This window comes from Sciurus carolinensis, chromosome 16, assembly GCF_902686445.1.
Source record: "Sciurus carolinensis chromosome 16, mSciCar1.2, whole genome shotgun sequence".
NCBI classification, from domain to species: Eukaryota; Metazoa; Chordata; class Mammalia; order Rodentia; family Sciuridae; genus Sciurus; species Sciurus carolinensis.
The window spans coordinates 63585106-63612186 of NC_062228.1; the positions used below are offsets into that span (position 1 = coordinate 63585106).

General features: G+C 48.1%; 1 protein-coding gene and 2 pseudogenes across 4 annotated transcripts in view; 1 reads left to right on the plus strand and 2 right to left on the minus strand.

Annotated features, from left to right (window-relative positions):
- Nucleotides 1-4666, plus strand: part of Znf331 (zinc finger protein 331) — a 35959-nt gene extending 31293 nt beyond the window's left edge. For all 4 annotated transcript variants that reach the window (XM_047529837.1, XM_047529838.1, XM_047529836.1 and 1 more), the window contains one exon: nucleotides 1122-4666. In XM_047529837.1, coding sequence (XP_047385793.1) covers nucleotides 1122-2377 — 1256 coding nt within the window. In that variant the 3' untranslated portion in view covers nucleotides 2378-4666. The remainder of the gene's footprint in view (nucleotides 1-1121) is intronic.
- A 1741-nt stretch (nucleotides 4667-6407) lies between these two features.
- LOC124966216 (cationic amino acid transporter 3-like) lies at nucleotides 6408-26759 on the minus strand (annotated as a pseudogene).
- Nucleotides 17450-18795, minus strand: LOC124967271 (chondroitin sulfate N-acetylgalactosaminyltransferase 2-like; annotated as a pseudogene).
- Nucleotides 26760-27081: the final 322 nt, after the last annotated feature.

The window sequence follows — 27081 nt, forward strand, 5'->3', positions numbered from 1 at the left end:
GCCAGCTTCAAAGAAATCAAGCTTTTGCTTATGATACTATGTTAATTGCTCTTGATAGTCTTTGGTACTTTGAGGACCCACCCAGACCCAGAGTTATTTTTCAGAGCGGGTAGGGGATATTGGGGCTTAAACCCAGGAGTGCTTAACCACTGAGCCACATCCCAGCCCTTTTTTATATTTTATTTAGAGACAGGGTTTCACTGAGTTGCTTAGAGCCTCACTATATTGCTGAGGCTGACTTTGAACTCACATCCTCCTGCCTCAGCCTCCTTAGTCTCTGGGATTATAGGCGTGCTGCACCACTGCACCTGGCTCCAGGGTGATATTTTTGTTTGTTTGTTTATTTGTTTGTGGTGCTAGGGATTGAACCCAGGGCCTTGTGCTTGTGAGGCAAGCACTCTACCAACTGGGCCATATCCCCAGCCCCAGGGTGATAGTTTGATACATGTAGGCAATGTGTAATGATCAAATCAGGATAATCAGCACATCCATCACCTCGAGCATTCATCCTTTGTTTGAGGCCAAAGCATTTAAATCCTCTGTTCTATATCCACTTTGGTGTCCGTCCAACAGTAATCTCATGCCCATTAACCAGCCTCACCCACCCTCCCGCCTCTGGTACCCACAGTTCTGCCCTCTACTTCTGAAATCTCCTCTAGCTTCCACATGAGAAGCTACTTTTCAGTGCCTGTTATGTCACTTAACACAATATCCTCCGGGCTTGTCTGGGTTGCCCAAATGTTAGAAGCCTATTCTTTTTTTATGACTGAGTTCCAAGGCACAAATGTCCAGCTACATGTTTACATTTTCTTACAGTAGTTCTGGGTTTGATTTTCTTGGATGTTCTAGGAATGCCATCACATCACTCATAGAGTATTCTTGTTTTCATCTTCCCTGTTGAGATTTTCCCCCCTAATTTCTTTCACTGAAATGCATCAGTAGACAGGAAGTGACAGCTTAGCCCAGTGGCTCCGGTGCCTCCCCACTGACGGTCTGGTGCCAGGATAGAATCTGCATTTTAGCAGGAGCCCTGGGTGATTCTTACTTGTTCTACTGAAGGTTCTGGCTCGGAGGTTTGTTTTTGTTTTCCTGTAAAGGAAAATATGTTGTTTTTCTTTCAGATTTGGAATCCTCATATGAGGCCAAGAGTTTAGCTATACAAAAAAACATTTACAAAATGAATCTTCACAAAAGGAATTCGGGTAGCAAAAGTAAGTCTCATCACCTGAACAGGATGCGTGAAGGCGAGTCTGAAGTAACCCAGGGCTCCCAAGAGAGAAATCGCAGTCCAGTAAAAGTCAGCTCCAGAAAAGCGCCAGCCAGTAGAGAGCGCACACCTCCGCGACCTCACCCGAGACCCCACGGTAAGGAGAGCTCCTACGAGTGTAAGGAGTGTGGGAAGGCCTTCAGCCGTGGCTACCAGCTCAGCCAGCACCAGAAGATCCACACCGGGGAGAAGCCCTACGAGTGTAAAGACTGCAAGAAGGCCTTCCGCTGGGGCAATCAGCTTACTCAGCACCAGAAGATCCACACCGGGGAGAAGCCCTACGAGTGTAAAGACTGCGGGAAGGCCTTCCGCTGGGGCTCGAGCCTGGTCATCCACAGGAGAATCCACACCGGGGAGAAGCCCTACAAGTGCAAGGACTGCGGGAAGGCCTTCAGACGCGGCGACGAGCTCACCCAGCACCAGCGGTTCCACACCGGGGAGAAGGACTACGAGTGCAAGGACTGCGGGAAGACCTTCAGCCGGCTCTACAAGCTCATCCAGCACAAGAGGATCCACAGCGGGGAGAAGCCCTACGAGTGCAAGGACTGCGGGAAGGCCTTCATCTGTGGGTCCAGCCTCATCCAGCACAAGAGGATCCACACGGGCGAGAAGCCCTACGAGTGCCAAGAGTGCGGGAAGGCCTTCACGCGGGTCAATTACCTCACGCAGCACCAGAAGATCCACACCGGCGAGAAGCCGCACGAGTGCAAGGAGTGCGGGAAGGCCTTCCGCTGGGGCTCGAGCCTCGTGAAGCACGAGCGGATCCACACAGGCGAGAAGCCGTACAAATGCACGGAGTGCGGGAAGGCCTTCAACTGTGGCTACCACCTCACGCAGCACGAGAGGATTCACACTGGTGAGACGCCTTATAAGTGCAAGGAGTGTGGGAAGGCCTTTATTTATGGGTCAAGCCTGGTTAAACACGAGCGAATTCATACGGGAGAGAAGCCCTATGAGTGTAAGGAGTGTGGCAAGGCCTTTAGTCACGGCCATCAGCTTACACAGCACCAGAAAACTCATATTGCAAAATCATATGCATGTAAGGAATGTGGAAAGGTGTATAACCACGCGAACCATCTCAGAGAACATCAGAAGACCCATAACAGCTGAGAAACATCCAAACACCAGCCACCCCCGGCCTCCATCCTGCATTCATCCCTTCCTCAACACAAGGGAAACCATGACTTAATTTAACATAAGAAAGCCTTCACTGGCCATTCTTCTCATTGAGAATATCAGAAGTCATCCTAGAGGCAAATTTGGAGAGTTGGAGAAGTCACTTCCCTAACGAGTACGACATGCTCAGCCATTTTTACTGGACAGGCTGGCTGAGCAAATGCACAGAGCCTGCCAATGCCATTCCATCTTTTCACACTTGAGTTCATTGAGGTTCATTCTAGGGACAACTGCTGGTGTAATGTGGGGAGGCCGTTAGCCATGACCCGTTCCCTGCCAGTCATCACCATCCACCTCTACCCACCGTGAGACACACAGCACACTGCTCATCACCCTGTGCATTACAGATGCTCCTTAGCACACAGTAGGGTCATGTCCCAACAAACCCACCCTACTTGAAAAGACAGTCCCAACTGCATTTAATACACCTGACTGACCAAACATCATAGGTTAACCCAGCCTACCTGAAATCTGCTCAGAACATTCCCGTTAACCTAAGTTGGGCAAAATCATCTAACACAAAGGCTGTGTCTCACCAAACTTATTAAATATTATATAGAAAGTGAAAGTCAGTGGTTCTATGGGGCACACTTTCCACCGTTGCAAAATTCTAAAATCAGTGGTTCTATGGGGCACACTTTCCGCCACTGCGAAGTTCTAAAATCAGTGGTTCTATGGGGCACATTTTCCGCCACTGCGAAGTTCTAAAATCAGTGGTTCTATGGGGCACACTTTCCGCCACTGCGAAGTTCTAAAATCAGTGGTTCTATGGGGCACACTTTCCGCCACTGCGAAGTTCTAAAATCAGTGGTTCTATGGGGCACTCTTTCCGCCACTGCGAAGTTCTAAAATCAGTGGTTCTATGGGGCACACTTTCCGCCACTGCGAAGTTCTAAAATCAGTGGTTCTATTGGGCAGCTTTCTGCCATTGTGAAGTTCTAAATCAGTGGCTCTATCGGGTATGCTTTCCGCCATTGTGAAGTTCCAAAATCAGTGGTTCTATCAGGTACGCTTTCCGCCATTGTGCAGTTCTAAAATCAGTGGTTCTATTGGGTACGCTTTCCGCCATTGTGCAGTTCTAAAATCAGTGGTTCTATTGGGTACGCTTTCCGCCATTGTGAAGTTCCAAAATCAGTGGCTCTATTGGGTACGCTTTCTGCCATCATGAAGTTCTAAATCAATGGTTCTATCGGGTGCACTTTCCGACATTGTGAAGTTCTAAAATCAGTGGCTCTATCGGGTATGCTTTCCGCCATCGTGAAGTTCTAAATCAGTGGTTCTATCAGGTGCACTTTCTGCCATCGTGAAGTTCTAAAATCAGTGGCTCTATTGGGTATGCTTTCTGCCATTGTGAAGTTGAAAAATCATTGGCTGTATTGGGTACACTTCTTGCACATTATGTTGAAAAAGATGAAAGTTAAAATATCTGTAAATCGGGACCGTCTATATATGTAGAATGTATGTTATGTGCATTGTTTGTACATAGGGATATCACACCTACCTAAACTGCTATTGTGGGGTTTAAATGTTCGATACTTGTAAACTCTCTGAAAATGTATCTGGGGTGTTGTTTCAGATCAGTAGCTATCACCTGTTGTTCTTGTGATCATCACCATTAGTGTTTTAGTGAGTTATCAAGACCACCTGGCATGCAGTGACTTTAGAAAAGACTATGAATGTCTAGGTTTCAGAAAGCACCGAAGATGACTGTGAGTCACATCTTGGCTGGACAGCCCGTCAGTGCACAGAGGGCGTGCACAGAGCGGTCAGGTCAGACTTCCTCAGAAGTGCAAGGCTGTGAAATGATGCCTCGAGACAGAGAAGAGGGCACACAGCAGATTGGAGGCAGATGTCCACTCTGCACCTACCCAACAAAGGTCTCAGTGGAACATGTGGAGAATCCCGCACGTCAGAACAAAGCAGCCGAGGGGCAAGAGTAAGCACCTCCCCAGAGAAGATCACAGACGGCCAACAAGCAGGTGGAAACGTGCTCAGCAGCACGGCTCCAGGGGTGCCAGTCAGGCCACGGTGGGCAGCACCTCAGGGTCACCGGGGCTCGGGTCAAAACCGCAGCAGCAGAGAGTGCGTTTCAAGTGTTTCACTACAGATGACAAGCGAGTGATGGACACATTTGACTCAGTCATTCCACATTGTATACATGTATTAAAACATCCCATTGTACTCTGTAAATGTGATTTAAATAGTAAAAAGTGTCATTCAATTGTCCAAAAATACTAATAAAGAAATTTTTAAAACCACATTCAAGCTGGACTGTCGGGGAGGGAACTGGGGCAGCAGGCTGTCCGTAGCACTGCAGGGGAGGCAGGGTGTGGTCATCCTGGGGCAGGAGCCAGGCCAGCTCTCCCGGAAGGAGCAGTCAGACTCAGGAGGGAACTGGGCCATCTTCAGCTCCTGGTAGGATTATCTCTGGGGAAAGCCGAGCACCCAGCATAGGAGCTAAGACTGGGAGGGCTGGCGCCCAGGGCACTGGTTTTGGAGAGAGGAGGGCCTGAACCATGGGGACCAAAGACCAGAGCTCAGGGCCGGGTCCTGGGAGACTGATGAGGGAGGGCTCGGGATGGGGCTCAGGAGCTGTGAGGGGGGACTGGGAGGTGCAGGGGAGCTGTCGCAGCCAGTGGGAGAAACTTCAGCCCAGGGTTGAACCTGTGGAGGTGGCTAGAGGCTCCCGGACAAGGTTGCTTTTCCTCAGGGTTGGGGCTGCATTTCAGTTAGAGCTACTTGGTGCTCAGTGTTTGGTTAGTTTCAGATGGAGTCCCAAAGGAGCGTGTTCGGGGGAGGGTGTCAGACCCAAGCCCCAAGGCAGGGTCCTTAGGGACAATGCTCCACACCAGAGAGCCTCATAGAGGCCATCGTCCTTCATAGTACCACCTTCTCTGTGGACTGTACGCCAGCATCAGAAGGGACCCAGGGGCCCCTCTTTGCCACGCAGTGCTACCTAAATGGGTGAGTACTGCCCTTCCTGCCAGTTCTGCATAAATGGGAGCGGTCGGGGGCAGGGGGCGAGGAGGGGCTGGAAATCAGTGAGGAGGGGAGGACTCCACAGCGGAACAGAAACAGGAATGTGAGAAGCCGGAGCAGAAAGACAGCCTGGGCACGGCCTGGGCACGGCCTGGGCACGGCCTGGGCAACTGACAGATGTGGAGCCAGGCACCGTACATGGTGCACTCCTGTGACCAAGCCCGGTGGCTCAGGGGGCCAAGGCAGCAGGATCGCACACTTCAGGCCACTCTGGGCAGCCTGGTGAGACCCTGTCTCAAGCCTAAGAAAGGGCTGGTGAGCAGCTGTAACTGATGGACACCCCCCACCCCACCCCACCTCCCCCCGTGCTGTCCGTGGCTCTCCTGAACTCACTCCTGCCAGCTAACTGGAACCACCCAGCGCTGGGGCTGGCAGCCAGGGCTGCTGCACAATGCCCCAGCCCTTCTCTGCTTCTGAGTCGGGCTCCTAGGTCCTTCGTCGGGATCATGTGGTACCCGTCTTCACTCAGCATAATTCCCTCCAGGTCCATCCGTGTTATCACAAATAGCCATGTGCTACACATGCGAAGACTGCTAAGGGGATCTTCAATGTTTTCACACGCCAGGCTGTACCCAGCCACTAGGAAGGCTGAGGCAGGAGGATCACAAGTGCGAGGTCATCCTCAGCAACGTAGCGAGACTCTCTCAAAATAAGAAAATAAAGAAAAGGAATGGGAACATGGCTCAGTGATAAAGCACCCCTGGGTTCAATCCCCAAAGTTTTCACCACAAGAAAATCAGTACCCGAGCGAATGAAGATGTTCACGGCTTGGCTCAGCCATTCAGTCTACACGTATCAAAACACGTCGTGTGTCTTACATGTACAATTTTTGTCAATTAAAAAAGACTAAAAACCTCTTTTCAAGGCACTGTGCTCAGTGGCAGTGGAGGGCTCTGAACACACCCAACCACCACAGTCCAGCAAGTCAGGCCGTCCTGGTCCAGGAGGCCCCTACCGGGCCCTGGAGCTTCTGTTCTCTGCACTCAAACGGACTCTCAGCGGTAGGGGTGTTTTCAGGAGCAGCGGGGGAGCTCGAGGCTGGTGGCTGTCAATCATTCTCCTCCAAGCTGTGCCTGATCCCATATCCAAAATAGACTGCAAGTCCTAGTGGGGAAGTGGGAGAGCCAGGTGGGAGGCGGCCAGGCGGGAGGTGGTCACTCTGCTTTAGCCCCAAGGGCTTTCTATATCAGGCTGCAGACTGGTCCGGGGAAGTGAGAGGGAACTGTGGAGCCCCCAAAAAGGCCTCTCTTCCCCAGAAAGCGGCTCACCGATCGCCATCCAGTCCCCGAACGGCACCCAGGTCCCAGCAGCCATCTGCATCATCAGGTGGACGTGCACAGTGATGCTCGCCAGGGAGAGGACAGGCAGCACAGGGACCTGTGGGCCACTCCGAGCCCTCAGCACACCAGCCGCCTGAGAGCCCCCATCCCCCCGGTGGGAGGGCCCAGCCCTATTCACGTTGTGCAGTAATGCTGGTCTATGCTAGGGACCCCCATGGGACACTCCAGAGGAAATGGGATGGGAATGGATTAGTACTGCATGCTGGGCTCCAGACGGGGCTGGTGGGTGTCTGCTGGGGTCTGCAACCCGCCCCCTCCATGTTCTCCCTGGTGCTCCAGGGTGGGGAGTCTGGGGACAGCAGGCCGCCGACCTTGAAGTGAAGAGGGGTGGAGTTCTGGGCCTGTCTCCAGGTGACCAGGGCTGCCCCAACAATGAGCAGCAGCAGCAGCACAGCCACTGACATACAAGCCGGGTCTCCAGGGAACAGGTGCTGGGGCCACTGGGCTAGATCAGGAACAGAATGGTCAGTAGGAGGACTGAAAGGGACATTGGGGAGGAGGGGTCCAGCTCCAGAGCTGAGGACACCAGGCCTTTGTCCACATCCCTGCAAACCCACCCATAATGGCTAGACTCACTCCCACCCCGCCGTCAGTCTCAGATCCCAGGAGCAACCCTGCAGCTCACCAAGCAAGGAGGCACATCCAGAGACCAGCTGGCCAGATCTCAGAGTGGGGGTGGCACTGAAGGGGACACACAGGCTCCTCAGAGCTGCTTCATGTCCAGGATTCACCACAAGCACATCCCTGTTTTCTCATTCTCGCCAGAACTTGAGTTCTCTCCTGGCTGGTACCTGGATTAGAGATGAGAGGGCAAGATTGACAGCCAGCCCGCATCCTACATTGGACAGCCAGGCTGACGGTCAGAGGACCACACCACACCCGGCACGTTTGTCCAGGTCTGAGGGAGTCTCCCTGTAAGCTCAGGGGCAGGTCTAGTGGCCAAACAGAAGCAGGCAAAAAGCAGCCCAAGCAAGCTTTATTGGAATTTGACTCTTGGGCGAAATTCCCAGTCCCCCAGGGTACAGGTCGGGGTAGGGAGCCAGAGAAAATCGCACAAGGCCCCTGCTGCCCAGGGTCTTTATAGGCCAGAATGGGTGGGGTCCTGCTGAGTGACAGGTGGAGGTAAGGGTCAGTGGAGTTTTTCTGCCCGTTTGGTTGCTGTTTGGTGTGCTGCCCTCTGCCTCAGTTGTTTTTTCTCATATATTCTCTCCAATCCTGACCTACCATCCCGACCTTTTTGGTGATATAGGATGCCGGAGTCCATCTGGCTACTTCCTGCATGTTAGGGGGCATTGTGGGGAGAAAAATGTTCGGGTTCTAGGTTGGTGGGGAGGCAGCCATAAGAGTGTAGGAGCATCTGGTTGTATGTCACCCTGGCAACCTCATTCATGCGGTTCCGGGCAAACCTGAGAAGACAGGGAGCAATCACTATCAGAAATCCTAAGGGGCTGGGGAGATAGCTCAGTCGGCAGAGTGCTTGCCGTGCACTCTGGGTTCGATCCCCAGCACCAAAAAAAAAAAAAAAATCCTATCACAAATAGGGGAGTCAGGGTAGGGGTCAGCCAGGTGACAAGAGTGGAGTTCAGCCATCCTGGCCAGGGGTCATTTGATTGTGGTTGCTTCAGCCTTTCACTCAGATGCCTGGGAGTTTTGACATTCTCCTCGACCAGTCCAGTTTCATTGATGTAGTAGCAGCAGTCTTAAGAACAGACATGGGGCTGGGGAGATAGCTCAGTTGGTAGAGTGCTTGCCTTGTAAGCACAAGGCCCTGGGTTCGATCCCCAGCACCCAAAAAAAAAAAAAAAAAAAACAGACATGTTCCCCTTTTGCCCACTGTCAGAAGATCTAGCGCTTGATGGTTCTGTAAGGAAACTTGAGCAATAGATGTTCTTTGTCTTTGTAAGGATGCCAGGGGGGCAGCAGATGCCTCTACCACCTCTTGGAGTTGCTGTTCTAGCTTTTGGGAGGTGGTGACTGCATAACCAAGTCCTCTTGTTGGTATAGCCTGTGTTTAGTAGAGATCCCTATATTCCTGTGACTTAGGGCTAGATAATCATACTAGCAAGCATAGATTAAGCCTACCTGTGTGCCTTAGGAGGACCTGAAGACCTTAAACAGACTAAAAATTCCTGATTCTGGCAGTTTCTCTTGACAGTTAGCAGGTACATCTGCCTAAGAATCTCTCTCTTGTAGCTTCCAGTCTTTATTTATTCTAGAGGGTTAACACAAGTGTACATCTTAGGTTGCATTTAACTATTGTTTCTTTTAAGTGCCCAAGAATGGCTATATTTCGGTTTTAACTGTTTTGCTAGGTGTTTAAGACCAAGCTGGTCAAATTGACCTATTTCTGTGTTGTTAAAGAGTCGGCTGAGTTCCCACAGGGTTCACTCGTAGGGAACATAAGAGCAGTTTCTTAGCTCCGTTAATGCCATTTGTTAGACAGGGTCTCCTTGATGAGGTGGCTTCCCTTGGAAGGATCAGGAATGTCTCCCTTTTCCAATGACCCTCCTCTGCAGCAGATGCACTGATTGGCTGTTCATTCTCCAGTGGCCTCATCCATCTCCCTGATCAGGAGGTTGTGTGACCCAGAGTTGCAAAGCTCCTTAGAGAAGTTCTCTCGTTCCCTGGATTCAGGCTGACCCTCAGGGTAAAAACCAAATACTGTTTTTTGGTTTTTATTTTTTATTTTGTTTTGTTTTGTTTTGTTTGGCCCCTTTGTTTTAATCTCCATCTCTAAGTTTGATCTTAAACATCCAGCAAGTTAGTCTCACCAGTCATAAAGTAAGAGTACTGAGCTTTAACTTTACTGTCTATAATTTTACAGTTATTCACCCCCTTTTTATCTAATTGGGAGGGTCTGTATTATCTGTCCTATCGGTGATGGCTTACTATTTCAAGTTAATTTATGTTGTTTGCTCTTGAAGCAGTTCTTCTGCAAAAAATTAATCAGGCAACAGTTACAGAGTTTACAAGGAAAATACAAAATGGAATCACTAACAGTAAACCATTTAGTTTGTGTAATAGCTATCTTGAAGTTCATGAAATATTTTGTTGAGAATATTCTGTACCGCAGGCTTTCTATTTGTAAGTTCTTTTAACTTTTGTTTATCATGGAAGGATTTTATTTCATCTTCAAATCTGAAGGTTAGTTTTGTTGGGTATAGGATTCTTGGTTGAAAACCATGTTCTTTCAGAGCTTGAAATATGTTGTTCCAGGCCCTTCTAGCTTTTAGAGTGTGGGTTGAGAAGTCAGCTGCTATCCGTATTGGTCTCCCCCTATATGTAATCTGATGCTTTTCTCTTGCAGACTTCAAAATCCTATCTTTATGTTGAGTGTTAGACATTTTCCTTATAATGTGCCTTGGTGTGGATCTGTTGTGATTTTGTGCATTTGGTGTTCTGTAAGCCTCTTGATTTTCCATTTCATTCTTCAGGTTTGGGAAATTTTCTGGTATTATTTCATTGAATAGGTTGTTCATTCCTTTGGTTTATATCTCTGTGCCTTCCTCAATCCCAGTAATTCTTAGGTTTGGTCTTTTCATGATGTCCCATAGTTCTTGGAGATTCTGCTCATGATTTCTTACCATCTTCTCTGTTTGGGCAACTTTATTTTCAGGATTAAATATTTTATCTTCATTGTCTGAGGTTCTGTCTTCCAAGTGGTCTAGTCTTTTGGTGATACTTTCCATTGAGTTTTTTATTTGGTTTATTGTTTCCTTCATTTCAAGGATTTCTGTTTGGGTTTTTTTTTTTTTTTTTATCTCTGTTTGTTGAAATGAACTTTTGCTTCCTGCAGTTGCTCTTTCAACTGTTTATTGGAGTGATCATTCATTGCCTGCATTTGCTCTCTTAACTCATCCTTTGCTTCACAAATCATCTTGATCATATATAATCTGAAGTCCTTTTCTGACATTTCTTCTACCATACTGTCACTGGATTCTATTCATATAGAATCTAGATTTGTTTGGATCATTTTCTTCCCTTGTTTTTTCATGTTGTTCATGTATCCTCTCCTCTAACAGTGGAGATCTGGGGTATTGCAGTTCCCCCCCCCCCCCATTGGCTTATAGTGACCCTATAGGTTTCCAAAACCTTTTCTTTAAGGGTGAGGTCGATATTAGCAGTGCCCAGTTCAGACAGTATGCAACCCTAGACCAAATAACCCTTATGAGTACATTAACAATATTGTCATAATAAGCAGAATGAGTTCAATTATTATCTTCAGTATAACAAATAGATTTGCAATGAGGTCTACAGTTTCTAATGGACAACAAAGAGAATGTGGAGGGGTGTAGGATATAGCTGTTAAAGGGATAAGAAAAGAATATATAGAAGTTCTATATCGTAGAAAGAGTGAGAGAGTAATCAAAAGAAGTTGATTGTTAGCATGCAAAAAGGGAGAAAGGGGGAGCAGGTAAACAAAAGGAAAAGAGAGTGAGAAAAGTAAAGAAATAAATACTTAAAATTCTTCAATAAGCAGAAAAAATAAAATCTACACTATAACAGTCATATAGTATTCAAACCTCCCAATCTTCAGTAGCCTGATGAATGAGAGGTACCTGACAATGAGCTTCAAGTCTCCAGCATGCATCTCAGGATGGGATTTGCCCCACCTAAAGATGGGAGATACAGCTTCCAGGATTATCCAAGATGGCCACCGTGGCTTCCAAATGTGTTGGTAAATGGAGCTGCAACTCGGGATGTGAGTGTGGTTAGCTGGAGTTTAGGTGGGGTGCGGTTGGTCTGTTTGCAGGATCCTGGAGGGGGAATGCAATCAGTTGGTCTGGGGGTCCTGTGGCAGGAGCAGTCAGTCAATGTGAGGGCCCTGGAGGCAGGGAGTGATCAGCCCAGCTGAGGGATTATGGAGACGGGGCTCAGTCAATTCAGCCAAGGGTCCTACGGGGCCTGGCTGTTATCTCAAAATGGCGGCAGCCATGTGTAACCAAACCTGCAGGTACTGTGACAGTGAACTTCCAGGCAGCAGCAGGCAGCTGGCGCTCCACTGGCTGTCTGTGTTTGCTGACTGCTGTCAGACAATCCGGAGGTGAACCTTGGGCGGTGGGCGATGGATAGGTGAAAGGCAGGCAATGGACAGGCAAGAGGCAGGCAAATGGCGGATGATAGGTGCCTGACAGTGAGCAATATGCTGCTATCTTGAATTTCAGCTGAGTTATATATTATATCCCCTGTTTGAGATCACAGTAATCTTTACAACAAACATCGAACTTTTGAGCACAACTTTAAATGAGTTAAAGTCTGGTTTGTTTTGGAGTCATTCTAACATGCAGCAGGGTGGGAGACAGAGCCTTATCTCAGGTAAGGCGTGGTTCTTCACAAATCTTAGGTAAAGTGTTCTGATTCTGAAGCTGATTTTTGCCTCTTTTGCCATGACCTGCATGATCAAATTCTCAAGTTCAGTGAGGGGCAAAGGAGGATTAGAAAATAAAGATGTATAAACACACATTTTGAAGATTAAGCTGGGATCAGATAGAGCTCTGTTCTCTGATGGAAATGCAGATCTAAAAAGTTATGTCAGCACTCTTTATTTATATATGTCTTATTATGAGGCTAAAGAATATGTAAGCATTATTCTTTGTTTTCAGGAAAGCTACAAAGACTAGGACATCTGTGTAACTTTTTCACAGCTACAAAGTGCAACGTTAGGAGCTCTGTGTAGCTCTCAAGAAAGTCCACTGTCCAAAGTTGCTGTAAGGTGGGAAGGAACCAGAGAAGGGAGCTGATGAAACATTGGTTATCTAGCAAAAGAATTCCTTCCTGCCCAAGAGCTGTGTGCCTGAGATCAATGTCAGAGCTGATAGGACTTCTGCACAAAGCCTCCCCAGGAGGGCACTGCCACAGCAGTTAGGCATCCTGTGCCCCTGCACAGGAACACTCCCAGGCACCAGGCATGCCACAGCCATGAGGTCATCAGAGACCCCAATCTCAGTCACTGTTGTCCCATTTTCCACTACTGCCCTTTGCACTCTTTCTTAAATGTCATTTTAAGAAGTTTCTAAAGAATAAAACTTAATAGACACAATGTCAAGGGTAAATTGGTGTTTTTAAAGGGATCCTTGTCATTTTAACATATAGATTTTATATCAGTACATTAGTATTTAATCTTAGGAAAAACCTTAAATAGCTTTAACTGATTGTCTCTCATACATATAACCAACTTTGTTACATGCAAACTTATTGAAATTTGTCTTTTACTCACACAGACTTTCTTAGCACTTACTTAAACCCTCATGTATTTTATCACACAAAGACTTTCTTACCCAGAAACATTTTCTTTTTCCTTCTACTGAATATATTTCCATACTTAGAACCCTCTCTATTTTTCCTTCCTATCTGGTGACCCCATTGTGGTGAGAAATCTGCACTCCTTCCAAATAGCCGAATGTGAGTGAGCAATCAAGAAGGCATATTTGGGGCTGGGGATATAGCTCAGTTGGTAGAGTGCTTGCCTTGCAAGCACAATGCCCTGGGTTCAAACCCCAGCATCACACACACACACAAAAAGGCATATTTGGAATCTGTGTAGATGTTAACCTGTTTACCTTTGGATAGAATTAGAGCCCTAATCAGAGCAAAGAGTTCGACTTTTGGGGAAGTGGTCCCTTCTGGAAGGCAATTGGCTTCCAGAACTGAGGCGGTGGTGACTACTGCATAAGCAGCTCTACGGTGTCCATCAGGACCAAGCACGGAACCGCCATGTACAAAAATGGTTAGGTAGGTCAGGTAAGGGGAGTGGGTAATTGAAGAGGTCTTCATGAGGTGAACACAGGGCCTCCAGCACCTATGGATATGAATGGCTGATGGTTGAGGGAGGAGGGGACAGTGGGAGAAGTATAGCAGGGTTGAGAGAAGAACAGAGAGAAGGGTTAGGAACCACTGGGTGGATGGGAATAACTGCCTCGTTAATTAGAGGGAGATCAGGACCAAGCAACAGGCTCCTGAGGGTTTACCTACTGGCAATATGGGGGTGTTTATAAAAGGATGTCCCTCCTGGGCACAGGCTAACTTAGCTGTTCCACTTGGGAAGTTTTGGGGTTTTCCATCAATTCCCATAACCAATACCTGGGAAGGAAATAAAGGCCCAGAGTGGGCAGGCAAGACAGAATAGGTAGCCCCTGTGTCCAAGAGGAAAGTTATGGACTTACCTGCTACCTGGAGCATTACCCTGGGCTCAGAGAGGGTGATGGGGGTCCAAGTTCGGGCTCCCTCAGTCTTCTGCAAATCCCAACAGCTCAGGGGAAGGGACTGCCCGGCTGGTCATACCCCTGCGTAGAGGTGCTAGGGAGGGGCCAGCCATAGGGCAGTTGCTCTTCCAGTGTCCTGCTTGTTTGCAGGGAGGACATGGCCTGTGGGTAGCCGTGAGTTTGGGCATTGATGACCCCAGTGACCTTCACGTCTGCACTTGAAGCAAGCCCCTGGCAGAGAGGATTGCTGGTTCCCCTTTGAAGCTCTTACTGGAGCCAGAGGCTGCAGGGCAGCTACCAAGGCTTGGGACTGGAGTGTCACCTTTTTCTGTAAACAAGCCTGCCTGGCCAATTCAGCCGATTCTTCTTGGGTATTATAGACTTTAAAGGCCATTTTCACCAGATCTCGGATAGGGGTTTGAGGTCCCTCCTCAGCTCGTTTGAGTTTTTTTTTTTTTTTTTTTTTTTTGAAAAAACTCAGATATTTATCAATAAAATTAATACTGTAGTGTATTCACATAATGAAATATTATTCAGTACTAAAAATGAACCAGTTTTGAGGTTAATATGGGTGAACCTCAAAAATATTATACAAAAAGAACATACTTGAAATAATATAAAAAAAATTAAAAACGGGTAAATTAAACAGAATTCTGGATAGAGATACATACACTGTTGAGAGACCTATGACAAAAAAAAAACCAAGTGGAAAATTATCACAAAAGTCAGATGGTGACTATTATGGAGGGTAAGGGTATATACTCTAGGTCATTGGTGACATCTTGTATTTTCAACCAGGTGGCAGTATACTGGTGTTTGCTTCATTATTCTTTATACACAATTGCTTATTATGTACTTTTCTGTATTTATGACATTTTATGATAGAAATAAATTTTCATTTAACTTTTGGTAATAAAATACTTTATTGGTATCATTTAAGGTCAAAACAGTTACATTTCCACTGCTTACTTTCTATCCTTTCTATCTTTAAATTAAAAGATAGTTTTAAAAAATAGGAATAAAAGTAAAATAATTTGATTTTCTCAAAAAACAAGCTGCAACTTACCATTACAAATAAGTTCTCTCTCTCTTTTTTTTTTTTTTTTTTTTTCTTTTTGTGGTGCTGGGGATTGAACCCAGGGCCTTGTGCTTGCAAGGCAAACACTCTACCACTGAGCCATATCCCCAGCCCCTCTCTCATTTTAAATACCATAATTCACTGGTCTTAATAATAAATAACTGCGTACAAAAAGGAGACAATGGCCTGAATTATTTTTTGCAGAGAACATTTTACACATCTTTAAAAACAGCTAACTATCCCAACTTAAAACTTGTAAGAATAATTAGTTAAGTTATTATAAAATTTAATTCATGTAGCACCTAGAAATTTGGAATTTGCCAACATTTCATAATATGATTTACAGAGCAAAATGAATATTAATTTTTCTCCCGTGAATTTCCAGGGGTTTTTATACAAATAGTAGGTCCCTTTTAAAAATCAAAGGATAAAAAATTTATGCATGCTTTCACCTTCTAATTTCTGAACCTAGCAATTAACCTAATGGCAAAAGATCATGTGTGATAAATAATGTAGTATAGTCCTATCTGAATATAATTTCTTATTCATCTTGTCTCATGAATATAATTTATATGTCAATTAAAACATTCTATCTGTAAGTATATATTTCTCTAAAACAGTCTGTAATTCAGATTTTCATTCAGACTACCTTCCCCTCCTTCCTTTTCTCAAATCAAAGTGGTCTTATGGTATATACCTTATCAAATTGCTTTTTTCTTCCCCCAAAATTCTCTTTCAATTCAAAGTATTATAATAATGCAAATACAGATACAGCAAATATAATACATTAGAAAGTAAAGGATAATAAATACATATGAATCCATGCTAAATGAGATAATACAAAGCAAAAATACTTACTATGCTCATTTATTCTGAGCCTCCTTAGGAAGGCCCTATGTATCTTGCTTACATAAACTTGATGTTCAAACATAGCTAGTATCTTGCATTCCAATATAATTAAATGCTCTGATAAAATGCTTCCACATTTGTTTGTTCAAAACAGTCAATAGCGGGCTGGGGATGTAGCTCAGTTGGTAGAGTGCCTGCCTCGCAAGCACAAGGCCCTGGGTTCAATCCCCAGCACCACAAAAAAAAAAAAAAAAAAACAGTAGCAACTTTGACTACTAATCCCCCAAATATTGATAGCGTAATAACATTTTTAATCAAGTCATAGATTCTAAACTATTTTCTACTATTATCCACTTATTTAAAAACAGACATTTGAGGGCTAAGCAATATTAAGTTAAGGGGTTTTGGTTTCTGCCTTCTCTTTATGGGTTGGGAATTTCAGATGTGTCATTTAATTATTATCTGCTTCAGTAAAAAAAGGATTATTTAAGCTATCAATGAAAGTTCTTCCTTTAAAAATGAAGCAGTTGCTGGGCATGGTGGTGCATGCCCCCAGCTACCCAGGAAGCTGAGGCAGGAGGACTGCAAGTTGGAGGCCAGCCTTGGCAACTTAGCAAGACCCTGTCTCAAAGAATAAAAAGGTCTGGGAATAGAGCTCAGTGGTAGAGGGCCCCTGGGTTCAATCCCCAGTACCATGAAAAAAACAAAGAAAAACAAAACAAAACAAAAATCAGATTGACTGACGTAGTGGTCAGCAGGTGAAATGAAGATACAATATCTGTTCCTGCACCTCATCTGTATCACTGCAAGCAGTGTGCTGACTGACCCATCAGCCCGGCATTCTCCATCCCTCCACCAGATGCCATCAAAGCATGCAATTCCACACACAGTCAGAACATGGGCAACAGGTAGAAAACTGATTCAAACCTACTTTTGGGACATGCAGATTTCATTTTGTCTACTATTCCATAGTGCAGTATTGTCACAAAATAGGTTTTGTGATGAAACACTTGTTTTTTTCTTCTATCAAGTTGAACTGCCAAAGTAATGTCAGAAAGAATATGAAAAATAAACAAGTCTTTTCTGGAAGAGGCACAGCACCTGGAACTGGAATTAAGGCTAAATAAATAGTGCTGGTTCGTGGTTCAGACTGTTGTGCATTAATGATTTTGTTAACCAACAGCCTCGCTGTTTGTCCTCTATGCCTGTTTATGAAGACGCATCTCTATTTCTTCCCTGAAGACCATCATTCCCAGGTGGGGGTGAGAAGCCTCGTTCATGGCTTTGGACTGGATGCACATGCGGTACTGCTCAAGGGTTAGCTCATCTGCACAGTGTTTTTCATGCCAGAGGTGGAAAAGACCAGGAACTGGAGTCCGAATCACAATAAGGTCACCATGTAAGTATTTTCGATAAAGATGAACACCTTCTCCACCCCAACCTTTTACTTCCATGTCAAAGCCACCAATGGTTAGAAAATCTGATTGATATTGACAAGTCATTCCAAAGCCAAAATCTCGCCAAAAACCAGAATCCTTTTTGTGAACCAGCTGCTGTTCCACAGGTGGCGGGGCATCCTGGTTGGTATAAATGATGGCAGGATTGTAAAGACTCAACACCACAGGGTAAAACACTTTTTTAACTGGCTCAGCATTTAATTGGCAGCTGTTAAGGAATTCGGCTGAGAAAAATATGTCAACATCACAGAAAAACATCAAGACCTCTCCCTTGTCCCAAGCTCGGGCACCCACATTGAATCCTCGTCCACGATTAAATTCTTCATTCAATGAAGAATGTAATTGTGTAAATTAGGTGTAATTGTGAAAATTAGACTCACTTGTGACAGATTCTAGGATAGACTTGACTTTAGATAGACCTTCTTTACCAAAATACACCACTGTGAGATGAATTCTCTTGTCCTGATGAATACAAACATCCCTGAAGTTCTGCATAAACTGTGCAAATGCTTCAGTTCTTTCAGCAAGTGGCACAATGATATTAATAATTGATCTAGTAATATCAATCATCTCATTCTTCACTTTCATGAGCAGTCTAAAAGGGCGGAAGAGGGTCACATGTCTGTATTCTATAAGGTCTGCTTTCTTAAAAAAGAGTTCATACTGTGTTCCCTTATCTCTCTCAGTGTGATAATAACCTTCTATGAAGTCATTTTCATTAAATATAAGTTTCTCTCCAAGGGGACCCTCCTTATCTTCCTGTTCATCTTCTTCATCAGGATTATTAATGACCTCCAAGTCAGCTTCAATAACTTCTACCAATTCATCTCATTTGTCTTTTCTAAAGGGTTTTCTTCAGGATGACGAGTGAGACCTGAAACACTTTCATTAAAGTAAAACTTTCAAAAGGAATAACCCCATACTCACTGGGTAGTTTGGCTCCTGTGTTAACTTCAGCTTTGTCAATCTGGGAATGAAGAAATTCTAAAAGATCACTAGATGCTTGCTCTTTGTTGCCTTGATAGCCTATGCCATTAGCCCCTATATTCTTTCTCTCTTGTAATGATTTCATCTTCTCACTCATTTCTTGTAATTCTTGTTTTAGTTGGGCAATTTGGCGTTTCAGACTGGTTGCCCTGGTTTGATAATGTTCTTCTTGTTCCTGTAGGAGGGCTTGATAATACTCTTTACCATAATTTTCTCCGACAACACCAGGAAGAGATGCGTTTCCATCAGTTTGAGGGGCACATTCCAGAAGGTACATAAATAATACCAAGCTACAGAGCAAAGTGAGTCGCGACAATAGCCAGTGGGTCCGGGTGTGAAGGATTGATCCTCTTCTAGACATTCTTATTAATGTGTGTTTGCCTAACAAGATAAGCTGCTTCTTCATACCTTTAGCAAAAAGTTATTAAAAATTAAAAACAAAATCAGGATTTCCATAAAAGTTACCAAAATGAATTCTGTTATAGCTTAAAAAATTCTTTTCTCAGTAGTCATGACTACTTGCAGAAATGAGAAATTAAGAATGCTTCCTGTTTTGTTACCATGAAATCCAGAATAAAACAATCTGATCTATAAAATCCATTATATGGGTGATGAATATTCGCGCTGGCCCTCTCGGTGCTCCACGAGCAGCAAGCCACCGCCACCTGCTGGGCGGCGCCCGGAGCGCAGGAGCCCACCCAACAGGCAAGCCGCTGCGCAGAGGATGGCCACTTCCGGCTCCAGCTTTTTTCTTGTATCAGGGCTGATTGAGAAATAAAGTGAGAGGGAGATTCAGGGTCCAGTTTAGTATATCTAGTAAAGGCCTCTGTAAGGCGGTTAAGAAATAAAGCTGGATTCTCGTCTGGATCCTGGGTAATTTCCCTCAGTTTATCAAAGTTCACCGTCTTACTGGGGACTGCCTGCATGCCTGCTAGGAGATATTGAACCATGTGAGCACAACAACGGCAGCCCTGCTGGCCTTCTTGACAGTACCAGTTTGGTTCTGTTATTGGAACCGCTGTTGCTCCTGTGGCTAGGCCTATGTCCATTAAGTGGACTTGGTCAGCATAGTCCTGTGCTGCCTTTTGGATACGGGTTGGTTCGTCTGGGGTGAGAGGGGAAGAAAGAATAACAAACATCATGACAGTGAGACTATAAGTCTGGGAAAGATATCTAAATTCCTTAAAATAAGTAGAGGAATCAGCAGAGAAAGACCCTAAACGTTTCTCACTCTGGGAAAGATCCCGGAGTGAGAATGGAACATGGACTCGCACGATGCCCTCTGCATTAGCCAGATGCCCCCTAGAGGGGGCAAAGAAGCTCTGGGTTAGGCGGTGGGAGGGTCTGATGAGATGGGGGGGCACTAACAGGGGAAGAGGGAAGGGAGCGGGTGGAGGGACGTTCCGGAGGGGGGGCGGCTGCATCTGCAGGAGGGGAGGAACAGGAGGGAGGCTGGCCTATGGAGGGGGAGGGGTTTGGGACCACCCCAGCGAGGAGAATTTGGGCGGTGGAACAGGTAGAAGGGCCAATCGAACGCCAAATTCCAGAAAAAAGCTTGCAAATGGCCGTGAGTGCCCTTTGGTGGCCATCTTGAACCATTATCTAAAATATACTGAGGCCAGACCACGGTGGAATAAAAAACTAGCCATTTATGGCGTAAGTCTTGGGGGAGTCCCACTTTGGTGAAATTACGGTAGAGACAGCCCAAAGGAGTTTTGGGGTCTAATGAGGTTCCCATTAGCTGTCCAACTTTACCCAAATGGATGTACAGAAGCCGAAAAAGGTGTCCCAATTTTAGCTTGTGTACACCTGAAAAGCAGTGGATGGGCCAAAAGCCTAAATGTCTTTTGACTTTTGGGGGTCCGGAATGGAATAAACGGGGGGCTACTGGAGGCTAGGAAGTCTCCACAGCTACCAGAGCCCAAAGGGAATGGGTGGGGGGTCTGTGGTGTCAGGGACCAAGAAGTTCTCATTCTGAGAACATTCTGACCTTTACCATAAGCAGCAGCGCCCCTCCCCCCTCCTGGCTGATAATTCTGACAATATGGTGCCTATGGCGCTGTCCCTGCTTCTCTTCCGGGACTTCACCTTCCCGCCGGCGCGAACTTGCACCCTATCAGGAGCCCAATAGAAGAACACAGCCAACCAGCCTGCACCTCATCATACCCCTCATTCCCTCAGCATAAATACCCATGAGAACAATAAAAATTTGCAGCTTGATCAGAATTCCTGTCTTGCTGTCACTCCCTGAATCTCTTGTCCCTTTCATTCCTTCTCTTTTAGGTTCGCCGTCTCCCGTTGATGTCCCGCGGGCCGGGATACTGTGGCACAGGCAATGGGTAGTCCTTGTGCTTATGGGGCCTGGTAGTAAAGATTGGAAAGACAAACGTGGAAAAAAACTAGGGAACTTACCCCATCTGTTGCCAGATAAAGAGAGCAGAACGGAATCTCCTGGTTCATCTGAGGGAGGGTGTGAACCTCAACCCCAATGGGGGGAAGCCTGAAAACCCTCCCAGGTTTTGGCACCAAATGTAAGCTCGGGGCACGGCTAGTGGCCAAACAAAAGCAAACGGAAAGTGTGGAGCAAGTTTTATTGGGATTTGGCTCTGGGTGAAATTCCCAGCCCCCCCCCCCACACACACACACACACCAAGGTCAGGGTAGGGAGCCTGAGATAATCACACATGACCCGGGCTGCCGGGGGTTTTTATAGGCCAGAATGGGTGGGGGTCCTTCTGAGTAATAGATGGACGTAAGGGTCAGTGGAGTTTTTCTACTGTTTGATTGGTCACTGTTTGGCACTGCCCTCTGCCTCAGTCCTTTGTTTTCTTTCATATATCGGCTGAAATCCCGATGTAACACTCACCTGAGGACCAGCGCAGAAGACTACCAGGCAGTAGGTGAGCAGGGTCCCGATGGACTGAGGTCCACAAGGTCACTGAGCTCAAACAGGAAGGCGATGGACACTAGAATTAGGGCACGAGAAGGGTGGGGCAGGCAGGGGACAAGGTGAAATTAGCTGGTGGAAACATCCAAGTTTGGAAAATCCCTCAGAGAAGGCCCAGGCTGTGTCTTTCACCTGTGATGATTCCAGAAACATGGGTGGCCAGGACGGGCTGCGTGTGCTGGCCAGGACCTGGCGAGATTCCGGAAGAGCAGCACGACCTCTGCACAGGGAACGTGGCCCCAGGAGGCCAGAGGAGGAGAGGACCAGCTGCAGGACATGGAGAAGTGCTTCCACTCGCTAGCCTGTGTGGGGCAGCAGGTCCCTCCCTCCCGGCTCAGCCCCGAGGGGGGCACCCTGAGAACCCGACAGCACATGGAAAAGCCCTTGGCACCCACCTGGAGGGTGGGGCCCACGTGGACAAAGGCCTCGGGCAAGGGGCTGTGGGCCTGGATCTGGTAGTAGGGCATCATGAGAGTGACCGAGGTCACGATGCCCAGGGGAAAGAGCGAGAGGGTGGCGGGCCTCCTCCCCCGCAGCGGACACACACTGAGACAGGCCCAGGCCCTCCTCCCCCGACGCCCCCAAAAACCAGCGGGTTCCACCAGCCCTAAGCCCAGGGCAGCTCGACCCGGCTCCCAGGGACCACGGGCGGAAGGGCCATGGTACCTGTAGTGGCGAAGCTGTGGAAACCAATAAACGCAAAGAAGTAGGTGGAAAGGCAGAACCCTCGGAGCCCAGGGGAACCAAGCTGCAGCGAGGATGACCCTGGAGAGCTGCACCCTCCCCCGCACGCTGTCACCAGCCGGCTTCCGCCTGGGCCCCTTCACTGCCCGCCGAGCCTAGAGCCCCTGCTCCAGCGGTCCCCGCCCAGTGGCAGGCCTTTCGGCGCCGTTGGAGGCAAGTTTGTCGTCCTCCTCTACTGCCGCCAGTTGTGCAGATCTCCCTTGATGAAGCCCGAGAGGGCAACGAAGCTCAGCACCAGAAGGTTCACGCCTGTGAACAGCCGGCTGGCCAGGGCCGACTCCAGAGCCAGGGGCCCGTGGGAAGGAGCAACAGGAGAATGCAGAGAAGAGGGACGCAAAGGCCTGGGAAGGGCAGGGAGGTGAGGAGCCGGGGCAGCCCAAACGCACAGTCGGGTGGAAGGAACGTCTTCTGCTGTTTCGTGGCACAGAAGGGAAGTGGGTTAACAACCACCAATGGCATGTCAGAATTGTTAGGAGAGAGGATTCATTTATTCACTGGTACTGGGGATTGAGCGCAGGGGTGACTTGCTGCAGAGCTACACCCCCAGTCCTGTTTGTTTTTTGAGATAGGGTCTCCCTAAATTGCCCAGGCTGGCCTCAAACGTGTGATCCTCCTGCCTCACCCTTCTGAGTCTCTGGGATTATAGGGGTGTGTCCAACTCACCAGGCTAGAAGATCTGGGTCTTCCTATCACAAAGAAAAGATTAACATCTGAGGTGATGGATAGGCAGGTACCCTGATCTGATCTTACACGTTTCTGACATGTATTATCACACTGTAATAATATATCACCATACCCCATAAACATGTACAATTATGTACCACTTAAAAATGGCCAGGCACAGTGGCACTTGTCTACAATTGCAGTGACTACAGAGGCTGAGGCAGGAGGATCCCAAGTTTGAGGCCAGCCTCAGCCTGAGCAACTTAGTGAGACGCTATCTCCAAATAGAAATACAAAGGAACTGGGACATAGCTCAATGACAGAGCACCCCTGGGCTCAACTCCAGTATCCAAATAAATTAAATTGCTGGGGGAGGAGCTCAGTGGTAAAGCATTTACCTAGCATGCATGAGGCCCTGGGATCCATCCCCAGTACCACCAAAAATAAAAGAAGAAAAAAGTAAAATGGTTAATTTTGTTATATGAATTTCACCTAATTTTTTAAAAACCTTTCCAATTTTTGAAATTGTTGAATTCAAAAACTTTAAAACAGGGGCTGAGAATGTAACTGAGCGGTGGAGCACGTACTCAGTACGCATGAAGCTCTGGGTTCAATTCCCAGCAACAAGAAAACAATTTTTTAAACAACAAAGTCGGTGGCAGTGTCTGGAGATGTCTGCTTGTCATCCTTGGAGGTGCTACTGGCCCCTGGTGGTGGAAGGCAGGCACTGCTCAGCATCCTGCTGTGCACAGGACGCCCCACCCTGCAGTGATCTGGCCAGGGGCTCTCCGGTGCCAGGGCTGGGGACACCTGCCTCCCCTGGCTCCTGTGCCTCATTTGCAGATCTCTCACTACTGCTCCACCTCCCTCAAGCCCTGCCTGCCCCAGGCCCCTGCCCATCTCACAGGGGACCCTGCCTCACCATTGAGCAGCAACACCAGGCCCAGCACAAAGAAGTCGGGATAGTTGATCAGGACACCAGGCACGTGCAGAGAGACGCTGCCCTTGGAGGCCCAGTCGGACCGTTGAAGGTGGCACTCCAGGCCCGTGCCACACTGGCAGCTCCTGCAGTGGCGGGAAGAACTTCCATTTCCAGAATGTGACCCCCAGGATGTGCCAGTGAACATATCCATAATGACCAGAGACAGGCCTATGATCCCAGCTGAGGCAGGAGGATGGCGAGTTCAAGGCCAGCCTGGGCGACTTAGCAGGACTCTGTCTCTAAAAATAAAAATCCAGAAGGACTAGGGATGCAGCTCAGTGGTTCTTTACCACTTATACCAAAAAGTAAATAAATAAAAACAATAAAAGAGTGAAAATTTAAAAAGGGCTGCATTCAGTGGTCAGGTGCTTGACCAGGACGTTAAGGCCCTGGGTTCAATCCCCATTACTCTGAAAGAAAGGGAGGGAGGAGGGACAGAAAGAAGGGAGGAAGGAAAGAGGGGTGTCCCTGGGGAGGGCTTGGAGGTTGAGGGTTCAAACTCCTTTCAGATGCCCGAGGTTCTCTGGGGGTGCGGCTCATAGCAAAGCACGTGCTAGAGACACAACTCCAGCACTGCTAAACAAGTAGGCAAGTCTCGTCAACAGGACAGCTGAGCCCAGACTTCAAGACAGTGAGGGAAGAGCCTGGTGGGACCTGTGTCCCACTCCTCTACAGTAACCCCCACCCATTCCCAGCAGTAGTTCCACTTTTTTTTTTTTTTTTTTTAAGCTGAGGATCAAACCCAGGGTGTTTAACCACTGAACCACATCCCCAGCCCTTTTTTAGTTTAGTTTTTTTTTTTTTTTTTTTTTTAATTTTCAGACAGGGTCTCAACGAGTTGCTTAGGGTCTTGCTAAGTTGCTGAGGCTGGCCTTGAATTTGCAGTCCTCCTGCCTCAGCCTCCCCAGCCTCTGGGATTACAGGCTGCACCAAGGCGCCCAGCAGTTCCACTTCTTAGTGCTGTCAATTAGGGAAAGCAGAAGGGCTAGGTGGGATGACACCCGGGGTCTCCCTCCCCACCACCAGCCTGCAGTGAACAATGGTGCTGTGGATGCAGGTACAAGCCACTCCGCTCCCCTAACCTGTTCTGGTCCTCAGTTCCCGTTCTCCCCACCCTTCCTTGCTGCCCTGTGATCTCAACAGTGACATAGGAGAGTATGAGGTTCCAGCCAGTGGTGAAGTCCAGCAGCTGGCCAACTGTGACACAGCTGTAGAAATAGGCAGAACTAGAACACCACAAACCCCACACAGCAGAGTCCCGACAGCACAGAAGACAGGGCGGCCACCAGGAAGCAGAAGACGATGGCTGGTCCAGGACATACACACCCGCTCCCAGGGTGCTGCCCACACCCAAGGCCACAGGACCCAGGGTGTTCATACAGCAGCACAAGCGACCCTGAGACTCCTCGCCCAGCACCAGTGGCCACCTTCGCAAAAGCTTGTGGCCAAACCTGCCAACACCCTTCCACAGCGTTCTGACGTAGTCTCAGAGGACGCTAGGATCCCTGCAAAACACAGGACAGAAAGGCATCTAGAACGCTCCCCGCGCCAGGGAGTCGGCCCTAAGAGGCATCCCGGAGCAAGGAGCTTTAGGGAGCAGATGGTGAAAGCCCTGCAGCTCAGAGCTGTGTGGTCTTGGGACTAAGTTGGAACCTCTACACCTTTCAAAGTTCTGCAAGTGTCACTTGACGAGACCAATGGCCACTCGCAGCACAGGACCTGGCAGGCAGTAACTGTGCCACCCCAGGAGCCAGGGTGAATCCCTGCTGGAGGGAGCTGGCTTCCGTGGGAGGCTCCCCCACCTCCTGGCTGCCTGCTACATAGGCGTGGAAGGTGACCACTACCCTCCCTCCACGTGTGGGGCTTGGTGACAGGGCTGGGACAGAGCTTGCACCACACACCTTTGCCAGCAAAGGGCCCTGGAACCTGGAGGACCTTGTTTCATTGCTTGCTGAGTGGAATGGAATTGGAATTTGGAGGTGAGCTCCTCTTACATGCTTTACACATCTCTAGGTAACATGCAGTGCCCGGCACAAGCTAGGAAACGGGCCTCAGAGCCCACGGGCACAACCTGTCCCCACCACCGAGGACGCACTGAGGGAAACCACTGCACACTCACAACACGGGTCACTCCTGTGAGCCCGAAATGCGTCGGGGTTTCTCCCCACCAGCGACCGGTTCTGCAAGACACCAGCCGGGCGTCCTCCCGCCCACTCCAGTCCTGACACGCCTACCTGGGGTGGGCATGGACCACGGGGGAGGGCTCAGTCCCCAGGGCGGCCCTGCGTGCTGCGCTCGCAAGGCGTCCTCTCAACTTCTGCCCCAGGAGTTACAGACCCGTGTTGCCGGACCCCTCCCGATTCAACTTATTTTCGGAGCTTGCAGAACTCCGGGACACCATGTTACAGTTCCTGGTTCGTTCCAAAGGCTATTTTAAAGGAAACAATGAGCAGCTAAATGGAGGGCACATGGGCGGGGTCAGCGAGGGTCAGGAGCACCCGCCCACTGAGCTGGGCTGTCCACCCTCCCCCAAGGCCTCCATGCGTTTTCTATGATCAGCTATACAACAGAAAGGACAGGGAAAACTAGGGTTTCTATGCCCTCTTTGGGGAAGAGAATTTTGAGTTCCCATAACCTGCTTTGTGAAAGGAGCTAGGAGCCAGAAACCATGAACAAAAAGACAAATTTATATATGAACATGAATCATAATGGTGCTCCCCCCAACCCTCCCCACACACGCCCCATGCGCCTGCCACTCTCCTCTGGAAAGGGGCTCTCTCCACTCTCAGGCCAGGCCCACAGGGCAGTGTGCTGGGGAACCTGCAGGACCTGTCCTCTGCAGAAGAGGGGTTACCCAAGGACTTACCAGACTATTCAGCAGGCCCCCGAGCTCAGAGTCGGTGGGTGGGTTCAAGCTGAGCTGGGCTGGGGACCCCCAGAGCTCAAATAGCTCCCGGAATGCCCGGTGGGCAGGGTGGATAAGGGCGCAGGGGAGCTTGTCTGCAGGGATGCCATCAGAAACCGACATCTCTGTAGGGTCAGGCACAGGATGGTTCTGCACTTTTTTAAACTGTGATAGAATACACATGGGATTTGCCATCTGGGGGCTGGGAGGCAGCTCAGTGGTAGAGGGCGGGCCTGCACGCACCAGGCTCCCAGCACAGGGGACGTGGTGTGTGTTCCTGGGGTGTGTTCCCCAAGGCTGTGCTTCATCACTGCCAGATCCCTGCAGCCAGCCTGGTAACCTGCCCGGCCTCCAGGTTGGTTCTCAGCCCTTGGCACATCCAGAGCCTCAGTGGGTCCTGCCCACTCTTATTTTCAAAGAAAACATGAGCCACCATAGATGTGCC